Source organism: Ictidomys tridecemlineatus, chromosome 3 (assembly GCF_052094955.1).
Source record: "Ictidomys tridecemlineatus isolate mIctTri1 chromosome 3, mIctTri1.hap1, whole genome shotgun sequence".
Lineage (NCBI taxonomy): Eukaryota > Metazoa > Chordata > Mammalia > Rodentia > Sciuridae > Ictidomys > Ictidomys tridecemlineatus.
Window position 1 is genome coordinate 32,024,772 of NC_135479.1, and position 20,925 is coordinate 32,045,696.

At 40.2% G+C, this 20,925-nt stretch overlaps 1 protein-coding gene and 1 long non-coding RNA gene across 3 annotated transcripts; both read right to left on the minus strand.

The window, feature by feature from the left end:
- Positions 1-800: 800 nt before the first annotated feature.
- Vezf1 (vascular endothelial zinc finger 1) lies at positions 801-17,420 on the minus strand. Of its 2 annotated transcripts, none has more exons than XM_078042301.1 (6): positions 17,111-17,420; positions 11,480-12,174; positions 10,653-10,716; positions 9,261-9,462; positions 7,197-7,352; positions 801-4,178 (listed from the first exon to the last, which is right to left on the minus strand). In XM_078042301.1, exons 1-6 carry the CDS (start codon positions 17,141-17,143, stop codon positions 3,751-3,753), a joined length of 1,578 nt encoding a protein of 525 aa, XP_077898427.1. In that variant the 5' UTR covers positions 17,144-17,420; the 3' UTR covers positions 801-3,750. The 2 variants fall into 2 exon arrangements, with proteins under 2 accessions (XP_077898427.1, XP_077898428.1); XM_078042302.1 differs by having other exon boundaries at positions 9,261-9,444; positions 17,111-17,413.
- On the minus strand, positions 12,676-16,694 carry LOC144376081 (uncharacterized). Its single transcript, XR_013436146.1, has 2 exons — positions 15,899-16,694; positions 12,676-12,778 (listed from the first exon to the last, which is right to left on the minus strand). It is a non-coding gene; the product is annotated as an uncharacterized LOC144376081 (long non-coding RNA).
- Positions 17,421-20,925: the final 3,505 nt, after the last annotated feature.

Genomic DNA, 20,925 nt, shown 5'->3' on the forward strand with positions numbered 1-20,925 from the left:
TATAAAGCTCTTCAAAGAGGAAATGCGGAGAATAGTGTATTAGGGTAGGAGAAAGGTAGGAAGGGAAAGTGATTTCCAATCCACCAACAGATTGGACTTTCTGTCCAGTGATTCTTAAGGATACTGAAATAAAAACTTCCACTATCCCCTCTACCTCTCAAACCATGTCTCTCCACAGAGGACCAAACAACAGGGCCCTTTTGCAAAGAGCAGAGACACCTGGATAGCTGGGACTGGAAAGATTAACTGCAATTAGAGTGAAATAAAACTTCCCCTGTTCACAAGAGAAAAACAGGACAAATACTTTACCTCCAGCTATATTCACTGAGTCAATAGAGACTAAAGCAATTATCACCTTAAGTTTGGGAAGCCTCAATTCTATATAAAACAGATGGAGGTGTGTAATACTTTCTCAATAAATGAAGTGTCAGAACCATCTTGATTCACTGTCTAGTGATACTGTCATTTGTGTATTGGTCATACCTCCATTGACAGCTGCTTTGGTAGCAGCAACCATGTCTTAATCACTTTTACAATACCCTTAGTGCCCACTATAGTCCAGCACGTTGTTGGTCCTCAGTGGAGATGCTTGGCAGGAGTATTTTCCCTCTGTAGTCAGTCTAATGCCTTTTCACCCTTTGTCTTCTGTGGTATGGAGATACCAACCAGCCCAATATGGTCCCTCCCTCCCTTTCAGCCCAATACTGAGAAGTATACACTTGGAGAAGTAGTGCTTCAAAAATTTCTATATCATCGAAAATTGATGAAGCTTCTGAGGTATTAAGCAATCCATCATAACATTTGTGACTGGTTAACTTTAATTTGTCAAAATAAATCTGCAGTATTTTGCATGTTAGTAATACAGTGCTGGTATTGACAGGTAAAATCATCATCTGCTTACATAGAAACCTTCATTTAGGAGCACACCTTAGGAGGGAATGGATACACAATACAAGGCAAATGCAGGCCAAGCAGCGAGCCCTAGAGCATAACAAGTTGGATGTCGGATTTGAGGATTATCTAATACAACTGTTTAGCTGCCAATCTGATAAAGGGGAAGCTCTCAACCAGGTTATAACCAGAAGGGAAAAACACACTCTGCCTTTCGGAAGAGTGGTGGCCGTCGTGCCTTCAACACCTGGCTGAATCAGTTCCTCAGCATCACAACTCATTTCCAGTTCCAAGACACAGGAGAGTTTCACCACATAACTGGTTTGGCCCCCTTTGCAGTGGCCCGCCCTCACTCCAATCCTGCCATCAACTTGCTCCCTCCCAAAAGAAGACACGACGTGGTTTTATTATTGCAGACAAGCTTCATAAGTGAATAAAGAATGCATACAAAATAGCATTTTAACTGAAGTCATACAATGAAGTCTCACTCCTGTTTATTATACAATGAATTGATAAAACAATCATTTCTAGTATATATCTTTTTTTTTTCTTTTTTAAGAACTAATACTTTCAGGATACTGACAACCACACTCTAGCCTGGGGGTAGAGCCCATCACATCTGCCCCCCATTGAGAATTGCTCCTTGGGCCACTATGGAGGAAGCCTGGGCTGTCTAAATCATGGAGAATTATGACTGCCAGTATACCAGAAAGAAATAACTGGACCCAGGCAGAGCCAAGAACCCAGTCTTGGGTGGTCTGGACGCCAGAAAATGTGGGCTTCCTCCAAACGTGGTCCTTGCCCTCCCAATCCAGGCCTTGGAAGGGCCATTCCTGGGCCTTCCCTACATGAGTCCTTCCAGTAGTCCACACATAATGCTCTACATATTAAAAACAAACCATTTTTGTACTGTGGATAAGAACAATTGTAACAAAGTCATAGCTACATATTTTTCTCTACATTTTGTTTATTGAGACAAACTAATTAAAAGGCACAAACATAGGGTATGTTTACATGGACATTATAACAAACATATACATTAAAAGTGTAGGAATGTGTTGCCTTCCTGCTAAACAGAAAGTTCCTAAGCTTTTATATATACAAAAGTTGTACAATTTAATGTCCTAAAGTACAAAAGATCATTTATAAAATTATTTTACACTAGGTACTATTTATTTATTTATTTTTTACTATGTAGTTCAACCCCCTAGAACTGTTTTGTATAATGACATACAGATACCTATCCCTGATATAGGAAGTCTGCCTCAGACACAAGGTATTTTTTATGCTTGAACTGACACAGTGGGGTATAAACGGAAGCCATCCAGTTTGATAGTCAGTCCTGCAAACATTCTGCAGGATCAACACAACTAATTTCCATTTGTCTTAACTGCAAGATTAAAAATGAAAAAAAAAAATCATTGCAACTAAAAAAAAAAAATCACAGCATCTTGGTTTTAGTTAACTCTTTTTAAACACAATGCTTTACAAACATTAATGTGTGGCATGATGGTGTAAAGAGTATCTGTTTCCCTAGCTTTTGGTTTCTACCTTATGTACAGAGATAAAATGTCCTGCTAAAAAATAAAAGCACATGTCTCAACGTGCACAATCATTGCTGGGTTTCTACAGAGAGTACAGACAGCCGTCTCCCTGAAAACACCACAAAGCTGATACAAGTGTTTTATCAAAGAAAAAAAAGTGATGTCCATATTTACAAAGTTGAACAAATCTGCACAATACTTGATTAAACGGAAGGAGGAAAAAAAAGATATACTCTGCTTGTTCTGAAGGGGCATACTACCTAGTTAGTGGTTAGAATAAAAACTGTATACAATTTAATATAAGACATAAACTCTAGTGAGCATCTAACACATCTGTCCCTGTTGTAACATCAACAGGCTCTGATTGGGAGAGAGAGGGGCATATTACATCCCAGTGCCTCCAGCGTCTTCCAATTTAAAGCAATATATTTAAACTGTTCCAAAGTACACCTTGGCTCCTGAACAGGAGTCCCACTGGCCTCTGTTTGTTAGGACCTGTGGGTCCTTACACTTGACTTCTCCTGTCAATTGTGGCCTTTCTTACCAAAACACAATTTGTATATATTTTTAAAGTTTTTTTTTTTTAAAAAGTCAACTACAATGCTATATTCCATCAGGATTAATATGCTGAGCAATATTTACATCTCCAAATATCAGGTCACAATCCCTATTATATGTTGAAGTTAGAATGATAAATTATCATATGCTTTGCATATCAGAGCTGGTATCACCTTTCCCATAGGGAATGCTGCCTGAAATTAACATATTCCCAAAGGTAAAATGCATATTCTCTGAAATGCATTTTATTATGATAATGCATGTATTTACTCATAAAAACAATAAACAGACAATTCTACACTAGCTCTCAATCTGTGGATTTAGAATTTTAAGTTAAAAATCAGCCATCCACCTTGTATAGGGAGAAGTTTCTGCTAGTGTTTAGAAAAAAATGATTTCTTGGGATTAGAAACAGTAATGCTGTTTTTTGTTTGTTTTGTTTTTGAATTTTGATGGGTTTTGTTTTTTTATGATTGGTTTTAATTTGGGCATTTCATCTTGCCAAGTACTATTCTTTTTAAGCAATGCTGTCAGCTAAAAGGAATTTCTGATTAAACTAAAGTGGTCCAGTGATAAAGTTACATATACACCCTACTTTGAACAATCCCAGCCAAATTGGAGGAAAATGCTACTACAGTCTTATTAACTAATGTAATAAAATTCCCCAATTTCATGGTCTGCTTTTTGCTTTAATCAACTAAGAGTAAGTTGCTGGTAAATATTTACTTTAACCCATATTTTGATATTATAATACTGTTTACCAAGGCGGTGAAGTAGGCAAAGCTTGGGGCAAGAAAGGCATGCTTTCTACAGGCCTCATTGCTATATTCAGAGGGGCAGCTAATGTCATGGGTGTGGGCAGGTTCATTGGAGATGTGATCGTGACAGGGTGTGCTATATTCACTGGGGCAGTGACAGGGGTGGGGAGATTGACAGGGGTAGTGAGTGTTAAAGGAGAGGTCATGGATAATGGACTCGTTATAGTTACAGGGTGCCCTATGTTCATTGGGCTGGTTATATTAACTGCACTTGAAACATTTACTGGACTTCTCATGCTCATTGCAGCTGCCACTGTGACTGGGTTTGACATAGTCCCAGAAGACACAGAGGATGTTATATTGAATGGAGTAGTAAGAGTCACAGGTGTCGTAGCAGCCGTGGAGGTTTGGCACAGGTTAGCAGCTTCTAAAATGAGAAGACAAAAGGGGATTTAGACTCTCAAAAAAATGAATAAAATTCACAAATAGTTTCTGAATTACTTATTTTAATTAAAAGGACAAACATTTAATAAATCAAATTACAGTTTTCTATCAGTGGTCAACAGGAAGACAGGTTCCCTCTGAATACAACCCTGGGAACCAGGAATCCCAATATGCAAATCTTTTCTCTGGTGCTATACCTCCTATAAAGACTAAGGCAACTTGTTTACCTTTGGACTTTTGGTTTAAAATTCAGATTTACTTACCTACCTCATAGTGATGTTGGGAGGATCACTTAACTTCTGTTAAGGCATTCTGGGGGGCAAAGATACCAAGTAGAGCTAAATGTTCTCACTACCTCTTCATGCAGTTCTTCTGAATTTTAAAGACTTTCTGGGTCCAGCCAACCACCAGCAGACCAAGCAAAAAGAGATTATTTACACAGAGCTGGGCCAATGGTTACACAATAATAGATAATCTGAAAAATTTTCTCATAAAGCACACTAATTAGCAGAGAAAGGTGTATATACTTGATGGTATATTAAAGCCTTCTCAGGAGTAATGCTATATTCTGTTAAGGTTTTAAAAATGTATAACTAAGGAATGGTTATGCAAGCTATTTTAGTATCATCTATTTATTTGAGTCATAGAAAAATTGTTCTAGTTAAATAACCTTGTAGTTTCTGATGTTTCTTATTTTTAATAAAGACTACAATAGGTTTGTGTTCTCCTTCTCACACACACTTCCTATTCTTTATCTGATGTTGACAAAATCACCTACTTTATGCCCAGTTATCTTTTGATGGCACATATAACACACACCACCAAGCATACCAAGAAAGAAAACCAGGCAAGAAGACCATAAAGAGTTGGGGGATACTTGTTATCCAGCAATGCCTTAGCACTTCTTTTTTTTTTTTTTAATTTTTTTTAATATTTAGTTTTTTAAGTTTTCGGCGGACACAACATCTTTGTTTGTATGTGGTGCTGAGGATCAAACCTGGGCCGCACGCATGCCAGGCGAGCGCGCTACCGCTTGAGCCACATCCCCAGCCCCACCTTAGCACTTCTTTAAAAAAACTTCCCTTAAAGGTGACACCCCTAGCCTACCTCTCAAAAATTCAGCACCACCAGCTGATGTGCCATAAAACAGCAATGAGGACAGAGTGGTGGACTGGTGGTGATTTGGCTCTCAAAAATGAGAAGTGCATTCAAAACTAAAGATGGAGGTCTGTTCGTGGTCACTTGGGGTTCAAATCACCTCAGGTGCCCCCCCCCAAACTCCCCTCCAGCCCTTTATTGATCAATATAACTTTGATATACTTCAAATTCCATGCCAGGAATTCCTAAACCTGGCTGATGATCAAAGTCATCTATCTAGGGAGCTTAAAAAAAAAAAGTATCCCTAGGAAGTTCAATAGTGAAATTGAGATTAAAACCTGGGAAATCTCTGAAGCTCCATCAGTGATGATCTGATTTTCATTTAGGTGTGGGAACTCATATTACTTTTCTTGGGTCTAATATTTAAAAGGTCATTGCTGATTCAAATTTGTGTTTTCAGTTCAGGAATCTCCTCTCCCCCCAAAAGCAGCACTTACTAACATGGATATAGAAGTTTCTAACATCAGTGGTCTTTTCCAGAGACATTCATGGTACAAAAGGGAGCACAATAGCATTTTGTTCCACAGAGGTCAGAGAGATGAACTAAACAATCAAATCTTATTGTGCAAAAGCAAACTGAAATACAATACCAAACAGAAGAGTGTAGAAAGAGAGAGAATGGGAGAGAAAGATAACTCACTTTTGAGGTAATGGAGGCATCACTAAGGATAGTTTTCTCCAAAGCAGGAATTTTCACGTTGTGTGCTATCCCCAACCTCCAGTGTTTTCTTTTTGATCTAACGGTGTCTTTTTTTTTTTTTCAGTGCTAGGGATATCAAATCCACAACCTTGCAAATGCTCAACCACTGACCTAAACCTCTGGCCTTAACACTATCCTTTTACTAAGACTTAAAACACTAATTTCTACTACTTCTCTAATATCCTTTCAACACACTCTATATTTATCATAGCACTACATTTTTTGGCTCCCACTGCCAGTTCCTATCTTCCTCCCCATTTTCCACCCATTTTCATACCACAAAACATTGTATCAAAATGACAAATCTTCCTTTAGAAGATAGGAACAAGAGGCACTCCTCCAATGCCAGTAGATATATGAAGAATGATGCTATTCCTTTTATCTTTATTTAAGTACAGTATGTTTAGAGGGAGCTGATGAAGGGAACACAATATTTGAAAGTAGAATATAGAAGGAAAAAAAAAACCTACACAGCAAAGGAATTATATACAGGTGATCCTATATTCAGGGGATTCCTTAGATCTTAAAGCAGTAAGTCTTGCAGGAAAAAAACAAGGAATTTAGTAATGGCCTATGGCTCATAGTGGGGATGACAAAATGATTTACTTGAAATAACTTATACAATAGTCCAGAAGTCAAACCTGTAAATATTAAATTGAAAACTGATCCTCCAACTGATTCTTTAAGATATATGTAGAGAAAATGAATCAATCTTAACTTTTAACATTTACAGCAATGTCTCTACAGAAATGCAAAGAAGTTAAGCTAAGGCTAGCCCCAGTAATAGATGGAAGGAGATTAAGGGTGAGACATGGAGAAAGACATCAGCATTATAGATTCTGAATCATGTAACAAAGAATACAATGCAGAAAGAACACTAAAATGCAGAAAACAACATAGTTACAAGAACTTTCTTTCTAAAATATTCCCATCTATAAAGATGGGAATATTTTAGAAAGAAAAAAAAAGGAGCTCAATTTTCTAGTAATAAATGTTTGTCTGTAAACTGTTGCCAATAGGCGGTATTTACATGTTTCCATAAAGCTAGATATCCTGAACTGTGATTTTTCTTTTGATTACTTGGCATACTAAATGAAAAGATTTCTCAAGCCATACTTAGAACACTAGGATGCCTCATCTTACCTTTCTTTCTTGCTTTGACAGCTTCTTCCCACAGTCTCAGTGTCTCTACCTGCTTCCCTGGCCAGCTTGTCACATGTTGTTGTTGCTGCTGCTGCTGCTGCTGCTGTTGCTGTTGCTGCTGCTGCTTCTGATTGCTGGTCTCTTCACTCATGCATGCTATTCCAAAGACAAACCCCAAACACTATATTTACCTTGAAAAAGTGTGACCATTTTTCCAAAATCTAAAGTACTTTGACTCCTTATGCCTTTGTGACCTCTATCATTTAATAGCACTTACCATAGTTCATCTTTTCTTCTATTGGTTTCTGTATTTATCAAAATAAACAAATTGATTAAAAAAATCTAGAGAACTAGGAAAAACCTATACAAAGGAGAAAAGAATTCTTTGCTATATTTAAAAGCAAGTGTTTTATGTCTTAGGGCTATGGATGTAGTTCAGTGGAAGAGTGCTTGCCTCACAAGCATGAGGCCCCTGGGTTCAATCCCCAGTAACTCAAAAACAAAGCAAGCAAGCAAGCAAGCAAGCAAGCAAGCAAGCAAAATACAGTATGGTAAATAAAGAAACTGTCCTTTAAAAAAAAAGTGTCTTGGGCTGGGGATGTGGCTCAAGCAGTAGCGCACTCGCCTGGCATGCGTGCAGCCTGGGTTCGATCCTCAGCACTACATACAAACAAAGATGTTGTGTCCGCCGAAAACTAAAAAATAAATATTAAAATTCTCTCTCTCTCTCCCTCTCTCTTAAAAAAAAAAAAGTGTCTTTAAAAATGGAGGTTGAGGGGGCTGGGATTATGACTCAACAGAAGCACTTGAGTAGCATGTGTGAGGCACTGGGTTCAAGTCTCAACACAGCTTATAAATAAATAAAATAAAGGTTCATTGACAACTTAAAAAAAAAAAAGTGGGGGGGGAGCCTCAGTGGCCCATGCCTGTAATCCCAGCAGCTTGGGAGGCTAAGACAGGAGAATAACAAGTTCAAAGCCAGCCTCAGCAACAAGGTGCTAAGCAACTCAATGAGATCCTGTCTCTAAATAAAATATAAAATAGGACTGGGGATATGGCTCAGTGGTCAAGTACCCCCGAGTTCAAGCCCGGTACAGAAAAAAAAAAAAAAAAAGACAGAGGTTGGGTAATATTAGCATAGATTCACCAACAGTTGTTCATTAAAATATCCAATATATTTGCTTACTTGACATACACTAAAAGTAAATTTTTGTAAAGTACAAGATGCTAGATAATAAATACAATGTACTTACAAATAAATAAAGATGGAAGAGATTTAAAACACAAGATTTCTTTCCCATTCCCTTTGGCTACCTATTTTATTGTTGAGAATTTGCTATTTCTGTTGCATAAAATACATTTACAATAAAATGAAAAATTAGGAAAATACTTTCTTCTAGTGATTACAATAATTTTTTTTAAAAGTCTGGGTAAATGCAAGTATTAAATTTTATCCGCATATTTCTGGAATAGTTTATCTTCAATTCTGAAATTAAGGTGAGCAAAGCATTTACACTTTCAAATGGATATGATATTCCATTTCTCTACAAATTTGAATTTGAAAAGCAAACTTATTAACATAGTTTTCATATTTAAGGTTATCATTAAAGACATTTTATTAATATGATCTGGAGTTAGGAGATGCTGATACTCAAGAATCTTAATGATAAATAAAAACAAAATTGTCTAGTATTCAACATAGCTTCCAAGTGGGTTTCTCCTGCCTCAGTTCTAATACACTAGAACTTTTTATTCAAACTCTTTAGAAGAAAGGACACACTGAAAAGGTGTTGTGGAGAAATTTTGCTCTTCTGGTATGGTTGTTATTAGTAGACAAGCGTGGGGGGCTTATCAATGGTGTTTGCATACATGCATGTAAAGCACAGTTGCCACACTAACATACTCTCCACTGACACATGTTTGCACATTTTAGTGATAGGAGGAAACATGTAAGATGAACATTAATAGAGTCCTGAGAACATAGTGAAAATACCTTTGATATATTTTTCAAAATTTAGATTTCATCACTCTGAAATGCAAAAGTCAATCTGAAGCAACACCTACTTTTACTGATGCCCTGTTTACATGTATTACAGTTGATACTTTGGCTCTGTCCATGCGTCTTTAAGTGGCTGGTGATGTATGCTGCACTCAGGAGCTTCCCACAGATATTACATGATACCTTGCCTTCGTGGCGCACCATGTGTGTCCGTAGTCTGTCTTTGGTGGCAAAGGCAGCAGTGCATGTCTGCATGAGGGAGGAAAACTTTTTTTAAATATAGACTATCCTGTTCTACTCATTTTAAAGTACGTTATATTCTATGCATTACTCTACCCATGTCAGCCAGCAAGCTGACTGAATTAGTTGAATTTTAATTGCATGTGTTACTTAGAATCATAATCATACTAAAATACTTGGTGAATTCTAGACTATTCCATTTTGGTAGAAGAAAATATATCAACACAGAGTAGAGAAAGGATGTGAGAACCAGAATCAGTTAAACCTGGATTTAAATTAAGCTTCACCATTCACTAACCACTGTAATGTTGAACAAGTTAGTTAACCTATCCAAATCTGTAGATTTGGATTACAAAACTATTACAGGATTTAAAAGCCTGGCACACATAGCAGGTATTCACTCAATGACATTAGCCTCCTTCCTCCAACCAGATATTTCTTAGAATTCAAATCATTTACTTAAAAAAAATCAGTCATTTGGGCTGGGGTCATGGCTCAGTGGGAGAGTGCATGCCTAGCATGTGTGAGGCACTGGGTTCGATTCTCAGCACCATACATAAATAAATAAAATAAAGGTCCATCAACAACTAAAAAAATATTTTTAAAAAATTTAGTCATTAACAAACATAACTAAAGCAGACTTTCTAACAACAAATTAGGATTTGTTTAGATTAGTGATATTTAAAATAGTCAATTTAACAAAGTTCTTAACCTTTTGATTATCATAACTTATGTCAAATAAAATTGTTAATCTGAAGAGATTTCAACCAACTAGAAAATGTTCCAATTTGGTAACATAAGACAAAAATCTAGTCAATAATCACATTTGGAAGAAAAATTCTTATTTTCTCCTATTACAGTTAAAACAACCTTGACCATCAGTCCAAAAATCAATTTAAAACCTTTTATAAAATTCATTTTAATTATACAACAACTTTTGCAAGATTACAACTTTCACCCTCTTATACCAAAACCGCTGTTTCACAAGAAAAGGGAAATATAACTTAACAAAAACAACACTTACATTTTTCAATGATCTTGCTTTATAGAAACAGAAGCTGTCATTTATATTTTATAAAACTAGAATTCAAATGGACCACATTTACTTAAGTCAGTGATTTTACACCTTTTCAAGAACGGCGAGATTTGACTGACTCAGACTTTCTGGATAATGTGCATTAAGTGCTACACTAAGGATAAGTCATTTTAACTCTTACTTGGCATTTGAAGGGTCTTTCTGTTGAATGGACATGTTTTACGTGACAGCTTAAGTGGTCAGGCCTGTGAAAGAGAGAGTTTCAATAGAAGATGTAATGGAATACACACAGAGAAATGTTATTTATGTGATGCTTACGTGCTTGAGATTGAGGGGGAGCATTTTAAAGAAAGTAGCAGAATTACAAACTCCACCTCCCCCCAGTGCAATCCTCCTTACCTCTCTTACCATAAATAAAAAAAGTCTTAGTTGTTTACCTGTTAATTTTCTCCTAGCCAACATCAAATCATATTAGGTCTTGATTCTTTACAATCACAAAATACCCAAAGTTTTAGTCCTAATTTACCAGGAATGGCTACTACCATATTAACTCTAAAAATTTTTTAAAAATGCAATTAGTGAAATGTTAGTGCCCACAGAAAAATGGGAAAACATTCTACAAGTTTTATTAAGAGTATCCAAGGTCATCCCAACTTCCAGGAAATAAGTTTCCTTGATTTGCACAGTAAACCTCATGTCTAGTTGCTCAGCTAAATTGGAAGCTTTTGTAACGATAAGAAGTACCCACATGCTAAATGAAGGCCTGAATCTGAGGGACTTCTTAAATGAAATAACAAACTAATCACCATGACACCACTTGTCAACCGCACCAAACTGGAATCAGACCTGGAGGCGTAATATTTATCTATCATCAATCTCCTCTAATAACACAGGCCTGCCCACATCTATTCTCATATACATCTCCTAGATCACACAGAGACAAAACTGAAGTTCACAGATAATCATAATGAAAAAAAAGGAAAACAAAAACAAAGCAAAACGCAGTACCTCGAGAATCCTTTCCCACAAACACTGCAAGTATAGGGTTTGGTGATGCCTCCTTCATGAGACCTCACATGGTAAGTCATCCGGTCCTTCCTCTTGAAGCGCTGATTACAAATAGGACACTCGAAGGGCTTTTCGTCCGAATGAGAGAGCTTGTGCCGATTGAGGTGATACACATCTCTAAAAGCCTTCCCACACATCTCACAAGCATGGTTCTTCTTGACAGGCTTACTGGGTTTCTTAACAGACTGGGTCACAGGCATAGCTGTGGTGCTGGCACTGCTACTGGGGTTGGTGCCCGAGGAAGATGTAGTGACTGTAGACAAGATGCCTGCAATGGTGGAGACCAACGAAGTTCGGCTGCTGTCCCCTGCGATGGTGGAAATAAGGGGAACCACCGTGGTGGGGGTTTTCTTTGACCGGGACACCAACTTGATCCCTGTGTGGCAGGACTGATGGCGCCTCAGGTGATAGCTGTCCCTGAAAGCTTTACTGCAGTAAGTGCACACAAATGAAGTTTTGGGTTTTTCTTTTTTAATCCCAATGGCATCCTTTAATGTTTCTGGTGCAGCCTGAGGTTTCTGAGTTATTGGTATTGGAAGCAAAGGTTTCTGATCAGGGGGCTCCACAGCAGAGCTCAGGAGGGGCAACAAGCTGTTCTGTGCTGCCTGCTGTTGGTGATGGGAGGCTTCATGGGCCTAAAACCAAACATTTACACTTGAGAAACTCAGGCTCTCACAATGACCTTCAAAATTCAACATGTTCCAGACAATAGAGACCAGAAGAAACAATAGAAGAGCCCATGACTCTCTGCAGCAGAGATCCAGCAATCACCTCAGAGCTCCAAATACAAAGAGTTGAAAATCACTGTGCAGACACAAAACTTTTGCAACTAAGTTGCTGACAGTGATCTTGCTTTCAAATAGCTAGCTGAATTACAAACTACTCTGGTTCATAAGGGGCACAACAGCTGATGAAAACAGTTTGCATTTGTCTGAAATCAAGTTTAAATAACTTGTCAAAAAAATTATACCCCAGACTTAAGTATTTAACAGCAGTACCTTACTGCAGCAACACACAAACACACACTCATACACAATGACATAATCATCTACTTGCCTATTACCCAGTAAAGGAAAAAACACCATGTTCCTCCCTTTCCATCAGCAGAAAACGTTTAAGTGACTGAGTTATTGATATTGGAAGTAATGGTTTCTGATCAGGGGGCTCCACAGCAGAGCTCAGGAGGAGCAGCAAGCTGTTCTGTGCTGCCTGCTGTTGGTGATGGGAGGCTTCATGGGCCTAAAACCAAACATTTACACTTTGCTGTTGCTAAGTGGTGAAAGAAACCTAGCTCCTAAAATACATATGCTAGTTATTAGTTTTAAAGTTTTCACTTTATTAAAAGATTTGGTTGAAATGACATCTGCTATCAACCTGGAAGGCATCTGTGAAGGTAGCCCATGGCAAAACACCTGTCACTTGTTTCTCAGGTCATTTAATCTTCCACTAGAGTCTGTATCCTTTAGCAACACTAGCTGTTCAAACCCTAACTCAAAAACAGATTAGTAAAACAAAGCAAAAAAAAAAAAGAAAAGAAAAACTGTAAACACTTAAGTTCCTTTCACGTCCATCTTCTTCCAGCAGTTGTAGGTTTAGATAAAGTTTTATATATTTGCTGTATACTGTGCTTTTCCACTCCAAAACTGGGGGCTGGACCACTGTCTGGAAATTTTCTTTAGCTGCACTGAAACCAAAATTTCATCGTGGATCAGGTTCTTGGTATCTGAAGTTACTCTCTTGGTTTTGATTCTTTCAAACTTCTCCACACCTCCATATAGACACAGATTTAGAAAATAATGGGGAAAAAAAATCTGAACTAGTTCTTTAACAATATTATTTTGAAGCCCTTGAGAGTAAGCCCAAGACCCCATACTTGAGTTTTGTAATCCTAAAAGAACACGGACACTCAGAGGTAAGAGTTCCAAGTATTTTACACATACAATGTGCTAGGAAGGGCCCATCCCATCATCTTAGATACTTTAGACTGTTATTTACCCTTTTCACTCTATAATCACTTGATCAGCTAACCTCATTAAAGAAGGAAAGAAACAAGGAAACACACTTACACACAGCTCCTCCCCTGATGGATAAGAACATCTACCATACTCCATGTTTACTTAATGGCAGCACAACAGCTTAGCCTGGAATTATTCTTCCCAAATGATAAGGAGGTGTGGTAACCAGAGTTATCAATTTCAATTTAACAATTCTGATTTAAATAAACTTTGGGCCCTGGAAGCACTCTCAGAAACTGATTACTTATGAGTATCTTTCTAGACTTAAGGCTTATATTGAATTACAGTCCACTTTTAATCTAATTTGTGGAGCTCCTATAACTGTTGGGGGTCTACCTACTAGGTGACATTAGTAAAACTACTGAATTTGGACTCTAGTATTATTTCTTTTCCAACCTGGTTGTAGGATAACCAAGTTTCAATACAATATGCAAATGGTTAATAGTTGAAGACAGCTCAAGATATACAGTTTCAAAAGGTGACAGATCAGAAGGTAGGGAATGAAAATCTTTTGGACACAGTTCAAACTTATAACATTTTGAGGCATTTTTCAATTCTAAATAACCATTAGTACAATAGAGTACTAAAAGCATTTACTGCCATTTTACCAATTCAGATGTCTATAGCAACATAAAGTATTTTTACAGCATTGCTGAAGTTTACTCTCACACAAAGGTCCTATCAGGTCCCTGCTTCTTGGGTGAAATGCTGTAGAACCACTACTGGAATCATTTTCTGAGGATTCCTTGGATTCCCACGCTTCTACATGTAGCCTTCTTAGAGGGGAACTGGGTTTTCCCGACTTGCCATATCTACCACCCTGGGTGATGCTTATTTTTAAAATATAACTTCTAGGGAGGTTTTCATATGACTAGCATCATTGACTCAAAGTTTTAATTTTATCTCCTCTTTCAAATGCAAGGATTTTTTAGCCTTGCCCAAGCTTTTCTTTTTCTGGGGCTTGCAAAAAACAAAACAGAAATGTTATTTCATCACCCACGGTGGTAGATATGGCACCATGAAATCTCCAGTGCCAGAGGGTAAAGATTTTGTACTGAAACAAATTAGCATGAGTGAGTCACATCTTGAATGTCCTGTTAGGAGAACCATCCATCAAACATTTTAACAGCAATGGCTTTCACTTTCCAAGTTATCTGGAAAGCAAGCAGGTATTAAATTGCTTTAAAGTATAAATTCAACAGGATGCTCCAGGAAACAAACAAGAGACCCTAATTCTCCATTTCCCCAGTGAAAGTTACTTAAAAATCAGAATTGATTAAGGTTTATTCATATCTTTTTATAGGAAAGTTTGAGATATTTTTACCCACTTAACTGTTCTCAGCTCTAAATTGTTATTCAACAATTTTCACTGTGCACATCGCCAAACCCAGGATCAAATATAAGCTTTCACATTTCTCCATCAGGTGGAGAAATGATTTTAAGTAATATAAAAAAAAAATCAAGTAATACAAAACCTTATTTAAAAGTTGATCAAGAGGGCTGGGGGTTGTGGCTCAGAGGTAGAACACTAGCCTAGCATGCATAAAGTACTGGGTTTGATCCTCAGCACCACACAAAGTAAAATAAAGACATTGTGTCCACCTATAACTAAAAAAAATATTTTAAAAATTGATTAAGAAATACTAGTCATTTGCTTTGTCCAGGAAAAGAATTATAATTTTTTAAAAGTGTTATAAAAGATATTTTTAAAAGATTTTCAAAAATGAGTTATGTATAGGTTATCCTTTTGCATAAAGAACTTGGTTTTTTTTCCCCAATGTCCAGTAATTTTATAGTCACAGGTTTAATACAGTTTTAACCACGTGAAAATTACTTCTAAGGCCCATCAATCCTTTATTTTAAAATGACCATCTGAACTTTTTCTAGAGAAGGCATCTGACACCTTTACCAATCTGGATGCCAGCTAGTTAATACACTCTTTTTCAATGCATTTTTAGATTGATTTATCACATTAATATCAAGTTCATCAAAACACAATAAAACAATATTAAAATCAGAGGGAAAGCTCATGAATTCCATAATTTTGAGTATTTTTCAATTTTAAGAAGCCCCAAAATATTTGACAATTACTTAAAAATCAAATTGCCCACATTTGAAATATACATCCTAAAACAATAAACCAGGTCTACACAAAAGGTGATTTGAATTCTCCAATTCCCTATATTAACTCCACTGGGATGGCATCGGAGGCTAGACGGATAATTTGAAAATTCTGCATCCGTTCCTGGTTAGTTTCAAAAGGCCTCGCGCCAAAGATTCGCGTTGGGGATTTCACGAAGTATTCAAACAAGGAAAATAACTGAGAGAGGCGGGAAGGACGCACTTAAAAGTGTCGAGCTTCCTAACCTCCTCCGGTTCTGAAGTTTCTTGGTTCTGAAGTTTCTCCGTTGAGCTCATCTCCACTGTCCACTAAATGCTTCGTTTGAAAATAGAAACGAAGCAGAAAAAAAAGTTCCAGCCTAGATCTTCCAAACAGGGGTTCCCTACCTAAAGTGGGAGGGTTAGAGGATGGTCAACATATCGGCAACAACCGCTTTTAAGTTTCTTGCAAAAAGCGAAGACCAACACCCCAATGAGTGACTCATCTAGGGGCTTTGTAAGCGGACTTTGTTTGCGCTCTCCGCTTTCGGTCTCCCCACTTGGCTGGAGGAAACGTTCGAGCCGGCCGCGAGAAAAGCGCTCCGGGAAAGGTCGGGCCTCCAGGAGTCCCGGCCCCCGCCGCTCCCCCGCGCCCCCGCCCCGCCCGGCCCGGCCCGGCTGGGGGATTCCCCGAGCTGAATGGGACGGCGGGAGAGATGGACAGAGGGAGAGGGTGCCAGCTGCCACGGCTCGGCTGGGGCTTAGGAAAGAAAAAGGAAACCCAGTGAAAAAGTTTGGGGAGGGGAGACACAAGCACAACACCCCCTTCTAAGTGGGTAAACACAAGGGGGGCGGCGGGAAGGGGGAGTGGCGGGGAACCCAGGGAAACCCGCTATTCCGCAGGATGTAGGAGGAGGTCAGAAAGTCAACACACACGCACACACACAAAAAGAGAGAAGAGGGAGGGAAAGAGAAAGTGCGAGCGAAAGATGGATGAAGTGTGTCGGGAGGAGGAGACTCAGAGTAGGACCCGGGGACCCCCTCACCCCACGGTGCGCGGCCCGGGCCAGGCGCGCAGTGACCGAGGGCCCGCGCTATCCAGTGGCCCGGCGCCCTTCTTTCTCTGGGCCGCGGGGTGGTGACAGCCACCGGCCTCCTCCCTTCCCCTTCAGAGCGGGAGGGAAGGGTGTGTGTATGTGTGTGCGTGTGTGCTAGGGGGGGGGCCCGGGGTTCACCCCGAGGCCTGTTCTCTCCCCCGCACCCCGTGAGGCCGCCTCCTTTCACCTCAACAGCCGGGCTCCGCCGGGGCGGGCAGGCGGAAAAACAAAGGGGGATTAAGGCCGGGCCGGAGAGCGGAGCCGGGAGGGAGGGGAGGAGGAGCGCCCGCCCGCCCGCCCGCCAGCCCGGGGCCCGGCCCCCCTGTCCCCCCCGGCCCCCCCGGGGGGGCCCCCAGTACCTGGAACAGGAACGCGGTCCAGTTGGCCTCCATGGCTGCGGTGGCCGACCCCCCTCCTCCCCACTCCCCCCGCTCGGGGAGCCTCCTCAGCCGGAGGAGGCGACAACAAAGCGGCGGCGGCGGCGGCGGCAGCGGCAGCGGCGGCTCCTCAACATGGCAGCGCCGAGCGCGGCCACTTCCGGTAACCTCCGGGACGCACCACCGCGGCGGCGAGCGCGGGCGGGGGGGGAGCCCCGGCCCGGCCGCCGCCGCCCCCAGTTGCCCGGACCCCTTCTGAGCGTCCCCGCTGCCGACTCACTGCCTCGGAGCTCAGCCAGTGCCCGCCGGCGGTGGGGTCAGGGCCCCCGCGGGGGGGCTGGGGTGGGGCCGGGGGCGGGGATGGGGCGCGGCGTCCCCCCCCGCGGGGGTGTGTGGTGCTGCGGTCCGTGGCTCAGGCAGCTGGAGCAGGGGGAGCTCAGGAGAGAAGATGGAGGACGCCAGGGTCTGGCGCTGGCCCACTGGGCACAGCTGGGCCGTCTCGCGTGACTCGGACACGGTGCCCAGCAGCGTCACGTCCCTACCAGACCCTCAGGAGAGGGCACGAGCCACAGCGGTCACCTGGCTCTTTAGCCACTAGTGCATAGTCCCTACCTACAAAGTGGGGGATGCCCCTGCGCCTTCCAGTTTCTTCCCTGTCATTTCATTCCTGGCCGGATAAGCCCTTGGCGCTCTCATTATGATATGCCATCGCCTTCTGAATGGCCTCCCAATTCAAGCAGGGAATCCCACTGGGGTGCAGTCTCAGATCCTCCCAGTGTGGAGGGAAACACTTCCCACGCGTACAGATGTCATTACTGGGTTATTCTTGGGTGAAGGGCTGAGCTTTCCCATCCTCCCTCCTTTCACTCCAGATGATGTGAAATTCTACCCGAAAGCCCCTCCTCTCCACCAAAAATAAAAAAATAAAAAATGTGAGAAAGTCAGCCATGAAATTATTTGTTTTTTTAGTACATTCTGCTTCCTTCTTCATCCCCAGCCCGCAAAAAAAAAAAAAAAAAAAAAAAAGGAACTTTTGGTTGGACAACGTCTAGAGATGTTACACTGAGGTGACCCCAACCTCTGTCTGCAGTTCCAAGTCTTCTGTGTAGGCGTCACTGCTGCTGGAACTTTGTAGATGAAGTCTGTATGATGATGTCCTGAACGTTTTCTATCCTTTCCTCACATAAAGGTAGCTATTGAGACAAGCTATTATTAAACAAGTGTCTCCAGTCCAAATCTGTAGTGGGGGAATGAGGGGGCACAGCCTATTGTCAGTGGTATTTTTATAAAGGGCTTTAAAATTTAAAAATTCATCATATGGGCACATTATTTCAAGGCTTCAACATCTTTCAAAACCAACTGACTCTTATCCCCTCCAGACACTTCTAATGAAGGTCACCATCTCTAACTTTCCCCAATACATATATAATACAAACAGTATGGTTGCAGAATTCTATGGTACTAGAGGTATAGTAATTTGCCAGTCTGTTTCTTTTCCATCGACTAGGCAAGTATATCCCTCCTCCCACTCTGTTCCTTCCATCAGTCATCAGAATGAAGGGGCTGGAAAACGTTGTTCTGGTATCCATTTAGAGCTGATTGCCCATTGGATACTGCCTGGAGGCCTTGGGGATGAATGAGAAGTTCTGCAGTTTGCAACAGTGGCAGAATCAGGTAACACACCAGGGAACCGGCCAGCCTAAGACAGGAGGGGACAGAAAATGACGATGGTTTCCGATACATTCCTCAGCTCAACTGTTCTAGTTAGTGGTCCACATGCCTCCTATAAGTGGCCTCTGGGACTTCTATAAATGTCCATTAGTATATTATAGAAAGCCTAGATTTGTATATACATGTGAGGTAAGGAGGGAAATAAGATGCAAACCTAAAGAATGAACAAGGTAGAAACTCTTGTGTTCTTGCTTTGACCTTGGTTACTACATGTCCGTTTTCATTTAGTGTACAGCTTCTTCCCTGCCCTAACATTAACTTCAAGGTCTGTAATGTATCTCCTCCGTTCTTCTCCCCTACATGACCTCTTATTCTTAACTCCTGTCTTTCCAAGTATGGTGAAAACAAATCTTCAGGATTAGGAAAACTAGTACTTAATAAATACCATTCTTCTAATGGCAATTCGGTAGACTCCCTTGAACTTCTTACCTTGGCATCAAGAAACCCCCTCCCCAATCTAGCAATCTTTCTCACAGCACCTCCGCAGGAGTTTCCCCACGAACAGGAAGTAGAGGCCAAGCAAACATAGTCCAATTCTTATTACTGAAGAATTGAGATTCTTGAGGAAAATGGCTAATTTTATCTCTTAAGACAAAATCAGAATTCCTGATAGTTGCCCAAACTCTTCCCCTAAAAAGAAAAGTTAACAAACTTTTAAAGTCAGATGAAAATTTTAACATTGGAATATTTTCCAGAGAAAAATACCTCAAAGTTTAGAACAAGGGGCTGGGGATGTGGCTCAAGCGGTAGCGCGCTCGCCTGGCATGCGTGCTGCCCAGGTTCGATCCTCAGCACCACATACAAAGATGTTGTGTCTGCCAAAAACTAAAAAATAAATATTAAAAAATTCTCTCTCACTCTCTCTTAAAAAAAAACAAGAAAGAAAAAAAAGTTTAGAACAAGTACTTATGATCTTCCTGCCTTTTGCCTCTGAGTCACTGAGATACAGGTCTGTGCCACAGTGCCAGGCTTTAAGTTCTAAACTAAAACTCTATTGTTTCTAACAAGTTCATATACTCAAAACTCCAAAAATGAGACAAAGTCACAGAAACACATTTATCACTAACTATTCTTGACTGGCAAAAGTCAATGCTAAACCTGTCAGTTTCATCCTTAAAGCATTTGTGCAAAAATACTAACTTCCATTTTATAACTCTTGAATGACAGATTATCCAACAAAGAGCAAGCAAAATAGCATAGGCCACAAGCAAGAAAAAAAAAAAAAAGACAAGTAAAAAATATACCAAGTAAGAAATTTAATGCAACTGGAAAACACACATTTCTCCTTTGGACACCTGTTCCTCACTGCCCTCAAATGCCCCAGCCCTGGGGTAATGGCTAAACTTGAAAAACAATTGATATTTAAACAGCTACATAAACTTGGTTGGCCTGAACCAAACTACAAAGCTTAGCCTCCGTTATAATGTGCTAATAGTCAAAAACATAAGCCAAATCCTTACATCTTCTGGGTTTGCTTTGTACCTGATGCACAGGTGGTAAGGAGTAGCTATAGCTATAGCCTATAACCCAAATACATTAAAAGAGGAATACAGCTGGGCATGCCTATAATCCCAGTGACTTGGAGGGATAAAGCAGAAAAACTGCCAAGTTTGAGGTCAGCCTTAATTTAGCAAGGCCCTAAGCAATTTAAAGAGCCTCTCTCAAAATTAAAAAAAAAAAAAAAAAGGCTGGAGACATGAGTCAGTGGTTAAGCACCACTGGGTTGAATCCCACATTTAAAATAATACTTTTATACATATATATGGTACTAAATAGCATTGTATCACCCATCTGCATTATCAGAAAAACTGTAAATGTTATTCATGCACCTAAAAAAAAAAAAAAAAAAAAGAAAGAAAAAAAAAAACCACCTGTCATGTCTGTTCCAACGTTCTTATAAAGAACAGGAGCAGGGCAAAATCGTAACTAGTGAATACTCTTTACCCAAACTCCAACAAACATTTCTCATCAGTTTCTTCTCTACTGGGTCAATATGATATTCAGTTGGGGGTGTGTCTCTGTGTGTGTGTGTGTGTGTGTGTGGTGTCCCTCTGTTCTCGTGACAA